General features: G+C 42.9%; 1 protein-coding gene across 1 annotated transcript; it reads left to right on the forward strand.

Moving 5' to 3' along the window:
* Positions 1-10,913: 10,913 nt before the first annotated feature.
* Positions 10,914-11,678, forward strand: LOC118676399 (heterogeneous nuclear ribonucleoprotein A1-like). The gene has a single exon (XM_036350259.1). It carries the CDS (start codon positions 10,914-10,916, stop codon positions 11,676-11,678), a length of 765 nt encoding a protein of 254 aa, XP_036206152.1.
* The last annotated feature ends 1,243 nt before the right edge of the window (positions 11,679-12,921 follow it).

Genomic DNA, 12,921 nt, shown 5'->3' on the forward strand with positions numbered 1-12,921 from the left:
TGCTCCATAGGGGTCCGGAAATTCCTTAGTGCCCTGGTGCAGTATTATGTAAAATTAACCAACACATGAGCTGGTCTCTATCTAGAAAAGATTGTATGGGAGCACAATTCAATACTATGCTGCTGGAAAAAAGAAGGAATTCTTATCATTTGCAACAGCATGGATGGAACTGGAGAGCATTATGCTAAGCAAAATAAGCCAGTCAGAGAAAGATAAATATCACATGATCTCACTCATTTGTGGAATATAATGAACAACATAAACTGATGAACAAAAAAGTTTCCAGAGACAGAGAAACATCAATCAGACCGTCAAACCTCAGAGGGAAGGTAGGGGAGGGTGGGGGTAAGGCAGAGAGATCAACCAAAGGACTTGTATGCATGCATATAAGCCCAACCAATGGTCACAGACTCCAGGGAGCTGAGGACATGAGTGGGGAGGCGATGGGGGAGGGGGGGTAAGGACACATATGTCATACCTTAATTAATAAAGAGAGCAAAAAAAAATATATTGTATGGGAGATTGGCAAGGGCAGAGTTCTCCAGACCGAAGGCAATGGCTGGGTCCAGGGCAGTGAATGCACCCGCACTATCCAAAAGCCACAATAAAACTCTCATATTACCACATAATTCAGAAAATACAGAGGCTGATATGCAGAAATAAGCAGGCAGAGTCCACTAGAGGCCAGCATGAGAAATAATCTCAATTTTATTTTAACTTATAGCTGTTAACAGGTGCATTTTATTTTAATTGTGTTAATTTCTCTGATTTCTACATTGTTTTAAATATCAGAATAGTAACTTCAGATTTTTAGCAAAAGTTCTTTTCAAAGTGACATTTCATTGTATTGGCACCTGCAGTCATAATAATCTTTCAAGATCAAATATTACATTGTTAACTTATTTATATTGATAAATTTGGTCAATTCCATGATCACATTTACATTTGAACATGTTTTCATATTTTTATTTTTTCAGTATACCAAAAATATTATTAAAATACATTAGAATAATTTTGTGATAATAAATTAATAAAATAGTATATTTGCAGCCAAATTTTAAGAATTGATCTGTGTCTTTTTTAAGCAAAATGATTTTAAATATAATAATAATACATGCAATAAAAATTAATATTTCAAAAAAATTTAAATATAGTAATATTACCAAAACTGTACTAACATAGTATAATATCACAAAAGTTATAGGAAATATTAGAAATCTGAAACTAACAGGATTACTTCTACTATATTCTAAATTTTTTTTTTCTCTGGCTCTATTTTGGTTCATCAGTTTATGTTCTTCATTATATTCCACAAACGAATGAGATCATGTAATATTTATCTTTCTCCAACTGGCTTATTTTGCTTAGCATAATGCTCTCTAGTTCCATCCATGCTTTTGCAAATGATAAGAGTTCCTTCTATTTTACAGCAGCATAGTATTCCATTGTGTAGATGTACCACAATTTTTTAATCCACTTATCTGCTGATGGGCACTTAGGCTGTTTCCATACCTTAGCTATTATAAATTGTGCTGCTATGAACATATGGTGCATATATCCTTTCTGATTGGTGTTTCTGATTTCTTGGGATATATTACTAGAAGTGGGATCACTGGGTCAAATGGGAGTTCCATTTTCAATTTTTTGAGGAAACCCCATACTGTTTTCCACAGTGGCTGCACCAGTCTGTATTACCACTAGCAGTGCAAGAGGGTTCCTTTTTCCCATATCCTCTCCAGCACTTGTCATTTATTGATTTGTTTATGATAATCATTCTGACAGGTGTGAGATGATACCTCATTGTCGTTTTGATTTGCATCTCTCGGATGATTAGTGAATTTGAGCATGTTTTCATATGTTTCTTGGCTTTCTGTAAGTCCTATTTCAAAAAGTGTCTGTTGAGGTCCTTTCCCTATTTTTTGTTGTTTATCTTCCTTTTGTTAAGTTGAATGAGTTCCCTCATTTTGATATAGTCCCATTTGTTTATTTTCTCCTTTGTCTCTATTGCCCAAGGAGCTGTATCAGTAAAGATATTGCTACAATATATGTCTGAGATTTTGCTGCCTGTGGATTCCTCTAAAAGTTTTATGATTTCCCATGTTACGTTTAAGTTCTTTATCCATTTTGAGTTTATTTTTGTGTATGGTGTGAGTTGGTGATCTAGTCTCATTTTTTTTGCATGTATCTGTCCAATTTTCCCAACACCATTTATTGAAGAGAATGTCTTGACTCAATTGTATGTTCTTGCCTCCTTTGTCAAATATTAATTGAGCATAATGGCTTGGGTTCATTTCTGGGTTCTTTGTTCTGTTCCATTGGTCTACATGTCTGTTCTTGTGCCAGTACCAGGCAGTTTTGTGAACAGTGACTTTGTAGTATAGCTTGATATCTGGTATTGTGAACCCTCCAACTTTGTCCTTTCTCAAAATTGCTGTAGCTATTCAGGGTCTCTTTTTATTCCATATGAATTTTAGGAGAGTTCGTTCTAGGTCTGTGATATATGCCATTTGTATTTTAATGGGAATTGCATTGAATCTATAGATTGCTTTGGGTAGTATGGACATTTTAATGATGTTGCTTCTACCAATCTATGAACACAGTATATTCTTCCATTTGTTTATGTCTTCCTCTATCTCTTTTTTCAATGTCCTGTAATTTTCTGAGTACAGGTGTTTTACCTTCTTGGTTAAATTTATTCTTAGATATTTTAATTTTTTTTTGGTTCAATGGTAAATGGGATTGTTTTTTTAGTTTCTCTTTCTGTGAGTTCATTATCTATGTATAAAAAAACCCTAAATTGGAAATAGACTGAACAGCGGAAAAACCGAACAACCGAACAACTGAGCAACTGGTCGCTATTATGTGCGTTGACCACCAGGAGGCACATGCAGAACATGGCAGGCCTCAGCAGCTGGCAGCAGAGTGAGGAACGTGGCAGGTGTCAACCACGGTGGGACGGTGGAGCAGGTGAGTGGGGGCACCAGACCGAGGCATGGCGCCTGTCGCTATCATCAGAGTAAGCCTCTGATGGTTACTGAAAATTCTTTGCTCCTGTGCGCCGTGGTCCTGCCTGGCGTTTGCACCTGCTGCCGGCGCCAGTCCCACTCACATCCGCTGCCAGCTCCAGAGCTGCTGCTCACACCTGCTGCCAGTACCCAGCGCCAGCCCCAATTGCTCTGCACTATCAGCAGGTGCAAGTGACGGCTGCCGGACCCAATCGCCCCTCAGGGCTTCTCCACCTCCCCCTGCTCCTGAGGGGCAATTGGGGCCAGCAGCCGCCTCTCATACCTGCTGCCAGCAATGGTCCCGCTCACACTCACTGCTGGCGCCAGCCCCACTCACACCCGTAGCCAGAGCAGCCACTTGCACTCGCTGATGGCGCCCGACTCCGGCCCTAATCGCTGGGTGCCATCAGTGGATATGAGCGGAGGCTTTCAGCCCTGATCGCCTCTGAGGGATTCTCCACCTCCCCCTGCTCCTGAGAGGCAATCAAGGCAGCAGCTGCCACTCACCCCTGCTGACAGCACCAGCCCCAATCGCTCAGTGCCATCAGCGGGTGGGAGCGGGGCTGGCGCCATAAGTGCATGGGAGTGGCAGCAGCGGGAACAGGGCTGCCAGCAGAGAGGGGACTGGGGCTGCGGTGGGAGGAGCCAGGTGGGGTGCAGAGTATGGGCCAAGACCTGCCCCGGTCCAAGACCCACCCCTGTGTTCACCACAGCCTCAGCCTACAGTTCCTTTCAAGGTGCAAAAATTCATCCACTAGGCCTCTAGTTGGTATATTAAAAGGCCATAGATCTCTGGGTGTTAATTTTGTATCCTGCTACATTGCTGAATTCATTTATTAAATGTAGTCGTTTTTTGATGGAGTCTTTGGGGTTTTCTATGTACAATAAATGTCATCTGTGAATAATGACAGTGTCACCTCTTCTTTTCCAATTTGGATGCCTTTTATTTCTTCTTCTTGTCTGATCACTATGGCTAACACTTCCAGTACTATGTTAAACAGGAGTGGTGAAAGTCAGTATCCCTTTTTTGTTCCTGTTCTTAGGGGAAATGATTTTAATTTTTGCCCATTGCGTATGATGTTGGCTATAGGTTTGTCATATATGGCCTTTATCATGTTGAAATATGCTCCCTCTATTCCCACTTGGCGGAGAGTTTTTATCAAAAACAGGTATTGGCCCCAAATTGGCGAAGTAGACACAGCTGGTGAGACAATTTGCAGCCAGGAAGGGTGGAGGATGCCTGGAGAATTGTAAAATCAGGGATCTGGGCTGGAGAGAATTGTAAGACCTCCAAGCCCAGAGGGTCAGCAGGGAACTGCACGGCACCAAGGTCGTATCCCTTGGGAAAGGCATAACATCTGACTGTGGAAAGGGCAATTTGCATCAGGAGATTCTAGATCTAAGTCCACAGCCAGGAGAGGCTGAGCACAGAGTGGGAAGCCTGAACAACTGCCCAAGCTGCGCCATGCTAGGAGTAGAGTGGCTCTCAGTGGCACAGCTCTTTTTCCTCTTTGGTCTTTGCTTTTATTTGCTAAACCCAATTTATAGGACCTTTCAAATACAAACACTCACCCATGGCTGAGGTTCAGGTGGAGGTGCAGACTTGTGGAGTCTGGAGAGAGTCTGGGGAGAAGAGCAGGTGAGAGAGTCATGACCAGGAGTCTGGCACTGAGACATACCTGACACTCTGGACCTAAGCAGCCATTTTTCTCCTGAAGATATAGCTCCTCCCTGCAGTATCTGGGCAACCAATACAGCCACACCCAGACTGCACCCTGAGTGTTACAAAGGACACACACACAAAAAAATCTGAATAGTACCTGACAGCCCTCAGGGACTGGCCTGAAGAGAGGCCTTCATTCCTGGAAAGCCATACGGCAACCTCTCTAACTATAGCCCTGTCAGAAAAAGTGACTTGTGAGATTAAGATTGAAAGTGGGAAGATAAGCTAAGTGGGAAGACAGGTCCCACCTGCTGGCAGCCGAGGCTGTGGAGACAGACACAAACAGAGGAGAGGTGGACCGTTTGGAACTTCAACAATCTAACAGGAAACTGAGAAGTGGCAGACACTACAGAAGAGTGGGATCTTAATCCAGTCTCCATGGGGCATTAAAACTCAACGGAAATGAAAGACACTTGTTTTTCATTTTTTATTTTATTATATTTTATTATTATTTTTTTATCTCTCTCTTTTTTCTTTGTTCCTTTTTTCATTTATTTCTTTATTTTTATTTTCAAATAATTCTTCATCAGTCTATTTTTATTTTTTTATTTTATCCTATTGTTTTTCTTCTTTCTCTTTCTCTTTCTTCTTATTCACACATCCTCTTTCTACTTCTTCTAGACTGAACTGAGGTCCTCCCCATATTCATTCAATTCCTTAACCTTACTTTCTGTATATAAGCTTGGCCTCTACAGATTCTGCCCCCACCCTCTTTCCTGTGTGTTTGGTGTTTGCATTTTTTGATTTATCTGTTTGTTCCACAGTGTTTTATATATATATATATACTAGAGGCCCAGTGCACAAAAATTTGTGCACTCGGGGGGGACGGGGGGTCCTTCAGCCTGGCCTGTGTCCTCTCCCAGTCTGGTACCCCTCAGGAGATAACGCCCTGCTGACTTAGGCCCACTCCTGGGTGGCAGAGGGCAGGCCCAATCCCTAGGTGCCTGTCCCGCAGCTCCTGGTCGGGTTCAGAGCAGGGCCGATTGGGGAGTTGGGGCGCTGCGCCCTGTCACGCACAGAGCAGGGCCCATCACGGGGGTTGGGGCTCCGTACCTGTCACGCACAGAGCAGGGTCAATCAGGGTGTTGGGAGCTCCCCCCTGTCACTCACAGAGTAGGACCGATAGGGGAGTTGGGGCACCGACCCCTATCACACACAGAGCAGGGCGGATCAGGGGGTTGGGGCACTGCCCTCTATCACCCACAGAGCAGGGCCAATCAGGGGGTTGGGGCACTGCCACTGTCACACTCAGGGCAGGGCTGATGGGGAGGTTATGGCTCTACCCCATCACACACAGAGCAGGGCCCATGGGCAGGGGTTGGGGTGCCGCACCCTGTCACAAACAGAGCAGGGCCGATCAGGGGGTTGGGGCGCCACACCCTGTCACACACAGAGCCGCAGGGCGATCAGGAGGTTTGGGCACTGCCCCCTGTCATGCTGATCCTGGTGCCGGGAGGCATATTACCCTTTTACTATATAGGGTAGAGGCCTGGTGCATGGGTCGGGGCCGGCTGGTTTGCCCTTAAGAGTGTCCTGGATCAGGGTGGGGTTCCCCACTGGAGTGCCTGGTCAGCCTGGGTGAGGGGCTGAGGGCTGTTTGCAGCTGGTAACACACCCTTCAAGGTGGGGGTCCTTACTGGGGTGCCTGGCCAGTCTGGGTGAGGGGCTGAGGGCTGTTTTTAGGCTGGCGGGTGACTGAAGCTCCCAACGGCTCCTTTTTTTCTTTTTTTTTTTAATTCTGGGCCAGCTTTAGCTCTGGCTCCAGCTCTGAGGCCTCTGCTGCTGAAAGCAGGTATCTGGTTTGTTTGGGTTCTACAATCGAAACACTGTATCAACTCCAGCTCTGAGATCCCAGCTGGCTGAAAGCAGGTTTCTGGGGTTTTGTTTAGCTTCTATATTTGTAACAATGTTTCAAACTGCAAGCTCAGAGGCCGGCAAGGCAGGCAGGGAACATTGGATTCCTCCGTCACTGAAGCAAGCAAGCCTCATGTTAGCTTCCAGCTGCCTGGCTGCCGGCCGCCATCTTGGCTGGCAGTTAATTTGCATATCGCCCTGACTAGCCAATGGGAAGGGTAGCAGATGTACGGCTAATTACCATGTTTCTCTTTTATTAGATAGGATATATATATATATATTCCTTTTTCTTTGTTTTTCTTCTTTTTCTTTTCTCTCTTACCATTTTATCTCTCCTTGATATCATTTGTGCTCTCTTTTCTCTTCCCTAATTCTCTTTTTTCTGGTGGTCACTTATATCAGGGTTATCCGTGGTGTGAGTACATTCATGTTTTGTTCCCTTTGTGTCATGTCTTGTCAAGTTGCATTTTGTCTTGTTTGGTCAAAATGGTAGAGAGCGAGCCACATAACCAGACACTCAGAGAGAAGAATATCCACAAAAGTGTCAAGAACACTCCAGACCCAACTACAGAGGCAGGAAGTTGGCGCAGTAAGGGAGGGAGCATGAGTGAGTAAGTGAGGCAGAGAGCAAAAGGGGAGTGTGTGGATGTGTAGGGTGTGTATGTGTACAGGAGTGAGGGACAGTTAGATCCCTCAGGAACTTCAGTGGCAGGCTGACCAGGCTCGCATAGCCCATCAGCCTATACTGCTGCTGCAAATACTCCTGGGGCGGCCAGTTCTACCACAGAGGCCATGCCTTCTTGAAGGGAAGAGCTGCTGTGACTGGGAGCCTCACCTCCACCCAAGGTGCTCTCAGACACCACCTGGGGCTCTATAGCCACCCCTACCAGGAACATGCTGCCTCAGCTGTAGGCCCCTGGTCAACGAGACTCCAGCAACCCTGGCCACGGGTTCCTGTGAGTTCCAAAGGGCACTCCTCTCTGTCCAGCAAAAATCTTTAACCCAGGACACCGAGACCATGCATGCAGCAGTCACGTGAGCAGCCCACCCCCATACAAGGAGCAGCAGCCATATGAGCAGCCTGCCCTTCTCTGAGGAGCAGCAGCCACATGAGCAGCCCATCCCCACCTGAGGAGCAGCATCCATGCAAGCAGCCCACCCCCGTCTGAGAGGCAGCAGGCATGCGAGCAGCCCACCCACATCCGAGGAGCAGCAGCCGCTTGAGCAGCCCACCCCCACCAGCCAGAAGAGCCACCACTGCTGCAAGCAGCCATGCAAGCAACACCCACAAGAGGAGCCACCACCAACTGAGGAGCAGCCCCTGCTGTGACCTCCTGAGAAGCAGCCACCACCCGAGGAGCCACTGCCACCTGAGGAAGCAGCCTCCACACAACTCGACACCTAGATCCTTCAGTGAGAGCAAAAATGGAGAGACAAAGAAACCCCTAAAAGAAAGAAAAGGAAGACTCACCAAAAAATGAGCTAGTGAAACTGAGGCATGCAGTATGTCAGAAAAAGAATTCAGAATAAGGGTCATACAGTCCATAAACTGGATGGATGAAAAAAACAACAACTTATGTAAGAATCAAGAGGAAATAAGGAGTGATATAGCTACAATAAAAAACACTATGAAGAGTGTCAACAATAGACTAGGAGAAGTGGAGGACTGAATTAAAGAATTAGAAGACAGGAAAGCAAAACACATCCAAAGTGAACTACAATTGGAAAAAAAATTAAAAGACAGGAGGAGAGCCTATGGGAGCTTTGAGATAACACGAAATGAAGCAACATACAAATAATAAGGGTGCCAGAATGACAGGAAGAGGAACAAGGGTTAGAAAACCTACTTGAAGAAATAATGTCAGAAAACTTTCCTGATTTGGGGAAGAAAAAGTCACACAAGCACAGAGAGTCCCAAATAAGATGAACCCAAAAAGAACCACACAAAGATATGTTGTAACTATGATGGCAAACATTCAGGACAAAGAGAGAATCTTGAAGGCTGCAAGAAAGAGACAGAAAGTTATGTACAAGGGATCACCCATTAGATTATCAAATGATTTCTCAACAGAAACACATCAGGCCAGAAAGGAATGTAAGGAAGTTTACAAAGTGATGCAAAGCAATGGACTGAATCCAAGAATACTCTATCCAGCAAGGCTATCTTTCAAAATTGAAGGGTAAATAAGGAGCTTCATAGACAACAACAACAAAAAAGGCTAAGGGAGTTTACCACTACCAACCTAGTAATGCAAAAAGTGCTAAAGGGACTGGTGTAAAAAGAAGAAATAAAAAGGAGAGAAGGAACATAGGCACAAAAAATAAAAATGGCTACAAAAAAGTACCTATCAATAATACCTTTAAATGTAAACGGACTAAATGCTCCGATCAAATGACATTGAGTGGATGAATGGATAAGAAAACATTACCCATATATACGCTGTCTACAAAAGACCCACCTCAGAACAAGGGACTCACACAGACTGAAAGTGAAGGGATGGAAAAATGTCTTCTAGGCAAATGAAAATGAAAAAAAAAAAAAAAAGCGGGGGTAGCAATACTTATATCTGAAAAAAATAGACCTCAAAATGAAGGCCATAACAAGAGATAAGGAAGGCCACTTCAAAATAAAGGGATCAATACAACAAGAGGATATAACTGTGGTAAACATATAGGCACCTAATGCAGGAGCACCCAAATACATTAAAAAAACTCCTGGAAGATATCAAGGGAGAGATCAACAACAGTACAATCATAGTAGGGGACTTTAGTACCCCACTGATATCTGTCTGGGCTTCAGTTGCTGTCTGTGGGCACCCAGGCAGCCCTTTAGTGCCTTTGCCCCTCCTACCAGTCTCTATGTGGTCTCCACTTTTAGTCCTCAGGTGTCAGGGTTCTCTCCTGTGAGTTTTCCATCGATTATTCAGGAAGTTTTTCTGTATTTTAGTTTTAATAAAATACAACTTTGCTTGTTTCTGAGAGCATATCTGTGGAGCATCCTCTTACCTGCTGCTATTTTTAATCCTCTCCTTGATTTGTATTTTGATGATTTCTACAATCAAATTTATCATTTTATCAAAAATAACATTATTTTTAAAAGAGAGTGACTTTTTCTATACCCCACAAATATCTAATTTGTATGTTTATATATTTCATTTTTAAATCATTTGATAACATGATTTAGGGCAAGTAATAGGCATTACTTATGATAAAACATAGTTTTATTATTTTGATACCTATTAAAGAATATTATCTCAAAGCCTTGTCTTCAAATAATGATATCATTTTAGACCCAAATATATTGAAAAGTATGAAAAAAATTAAGTGTATTTTAATTATGATCATCTGTGTAATTATGTAAATTTTAAAAAGAAACAAACTGAGATATGAACTGAAATAGTTCAGATGCCTCTGGGTTTAAATTCATACAGGGTATTATAAAAACACGTACCAGTGAGATGGTAATAATTCAGGAGATGGTTTTTCTTTGTTGTTGTTAATCTAAATTCCAGGGAGAAAAACAAAAGTATGGACCAAATTAAAGTCCTTTCAAGGTAGACTAAGTTTTGGTATTTATTCATGCAAATGTATTCTACATCACTGCATGAAATGAGATGTTTTGATGCCCTAGGCAAGGGACTACATTACTTATTTCCTATGTCTCTTCCATTGAACACCTATCAGAAATTTTAGGATAAATTTTTGGATAGGCATGGTTGTAGCAGTTAAAACCTGAAAACTGTAAAGACTTCAAATTGAATAATTAAGCTTTCCAAAATTATAGCTCTGTAAAAATAAAAATGTAATAATGATAAAATATACTTGCCTTTTAGCTGATTGAAATGTTGTTTTTGGTAAATAAGTGGGAATGTCAAACTACTGTCATAGGAATCAGGTCTCAATGCTAACAATACTGAGTATTTTCATATTTTCACAGTACTTAAATCCTAAAATTTTTTGAGTGAAAGCAGAGATTTACTTTTCAGCTTTAGCTCTAGAAACTATGAATAGAATATAAACTATTTAAAATATTTTAAGGTATTCTATTTTTACTATTCCCCAACTAAGAAACTTTTGTAATAGTGTCAGTAAAGTCTTATTTCTATCTTATTACATGTTGATATAAGTTTATATGTTGATATATGTTGATTTAAGATACTTAATCTCTGGGGAGATAAACTACTTCAAATTATTCCAAACTACAAAGAAAATATTAGGAATTTCATAGACAAGATACGCTCTGGAGATCACTCATTTCTGCCTGTGAACACCGCGGAGTAAGTATCGTTGGAATTTCCCCCGTTGCAGTCATCATGTCTAAGTCTGAGGTGATGAGAGATCCAAACACCAAGCGCTCCAGAGGCTTTGGGTTTGTCACCTATGTCACTGTGGAGGAGGTGGATGCAGCCATGAACGCGAGGCCACATAAGGTGGACAGAAGAGTGGTGGAACCAAAGAGGGCTGTCTCAAGAGAAGATTCTCAAAGACCTGGTGCCCACTTAACTGTGAAAAAGATTTTTGTCGGTGGTATTAAAGAAGACACTGAAGAACATCACCTAAGAGATTCTTTTGAACAGTATGGGAAAATAGAAGTGATTGAAATCATGACTGACCGAGGCAGTGGCAAAAAGAGAGGCTTTGCTTTTGTAACCTTTGACGACCATGACTCTGCAGACAAGATTGTCATTCAGAAATACCATGCTGTGAATGGCCACAACTGTGAAGTAAGGAAAGCTCTGTCTAAGCAAGAGATGGCTAGTGTTTCTTCCAGCCAAAGAGGTCGAATTGGTTCTGGAAACTTCGGAGGTGGTCGTGGAGGTGGTTTTGGTGGAAACGACAACTTCGGTCATGGAGGAAACTTCAGTGGTCGAGGTGGCTTTGGTGGCAGCCGTGGTGGCGGTGGATATGGTGGCAGTGGGGATGGCTATAATGGATTTGGTAATGATGGAAGCAATTTTGGAGGTGGTGGAAGCTACAATGATTTTGGCAATTACAACAATCAATCTTCAAGTTTTGGGCCTATGAAAGGAGGAAACTTTGGCAGCAGAAGCTCTGGTCCTTATGGTGATGGAGGTCAATACTTTGCCAAATCATGAAACCAAGGTGGCTATGGTGGTTCTAGCAGCAGCAGTAGCTATGGCAGTGGCAGAAGGTTTTAATTACTGCCAGGAAACAAAGCTTAGCAGGAGAGGAGAGCCAGAGAAGTGACAAGGAAGCTACAGGCTACAACAGATTTGTGAACTCAGCCAAGCACAGTGGTGGCAGGGCCTAGCTGCTACAAAGAAGACATGTGTTAGACAATACTCATGTGAATGGGCAAAAAAACTCGAGGTCTGTATTTGTGACTAATTGTATAACAGGTTATTTTAGTTTCTGTTCTGTGGAAAGTGTAAAGCATTCCAACCAAGGGTTTTAATGTAGATTTTTTTTTTGCACCCAAGTGTTGATTGCTAAATGTAATAGTCTGATCATGATGCTGAATAAATGTGTCCTTTTTTTAAAAAAAAAAAAAAAAAAAATTTCATATACACTGCTCATTGGATGGAGTCTACAATAGAGTTCAGAAAACAAAGCTTTGAATTATTTTAATCAAGATATAATCCTATATAATAAAAGCCTAACATGCTAAGAGTCCAGTCATCTGGTCATCCATTCAACCAATCAAAGTGTAATTAATGATATGCTAAGGCCACTCAATCGCTCGCTATGATGTGCACTGACCACCAGGGGTTGGTTAGCTCCGACTGATAGGTTAGCTTGCTGCTGGGGTCTGGCTGATCCAGACTGAGCGAGACGGGCTGGAGATACCCTGGACCCCTCCCTCGGTCCCTCCCCGGCTGGCCAATATCCCACATCCCTCCCTGGCCCTGATCATGCACCAGCGGGGTTCTTCGGCCTGGCCTGCGCCCTCTCATAATCCGGAACCCCTTTGGGAACGTTGGAGAGCCGGTTTCAGCCCGATCCTGCAGGCCAGGCCGAGGGACCCCACTGGTGCACAACTTTGTTATTTGATATATTTATATACTGCAATATAATTACCACTGTCACTTAGCTAACATGCCTATCATATCACATAATTATCATTTCTTTTTTGTGGTGGAAACAAGATCTAGTCTCTTAGCAACTTTGAAGGTTGTAGTACAGTACTGTTGCCTATAATCGCTATGCTGTGCATTATATCTCCAGGTTTATTTATCTACTAGTGGTCCAGTGGATGGATTTGTGCACATTAAAAGGAAATTAATTAGAAGGTGCCCAGGCAGAGGGAAAATGGCTGAGGTATAAAGGGGCGTGTCCTGTGCCTTGTCCTGGAGCAGAAAAGGTTGAGCAGCTGAAACG

Source organism: Myotis myotis, unplaced genomic scaffold, assembly GCF_014108235.1.
Source record: "Myotis myotis isolate mMyoMyo1 unplaced genomic scaffold, mMyoMyo1.p scaffold_m19_p_2, whole genome shotgun sequence".
NCBI classification, from domain to species: Eukaryota; Metazoa; Chordata; class Mammalia; order Chiroptera; family Vespertilionidae; genus Myotis; species Myotis myotis.

Excerpts from the sequence above, each read along its gene's own strand:
- LOC118676399 (XM_036350259.1), top strand. The coding sequence starts at position 10,914 with ATGAGAGATCCAAACACCAAGCGCTCCAGAGGCTTTGGGTTTGTCACC.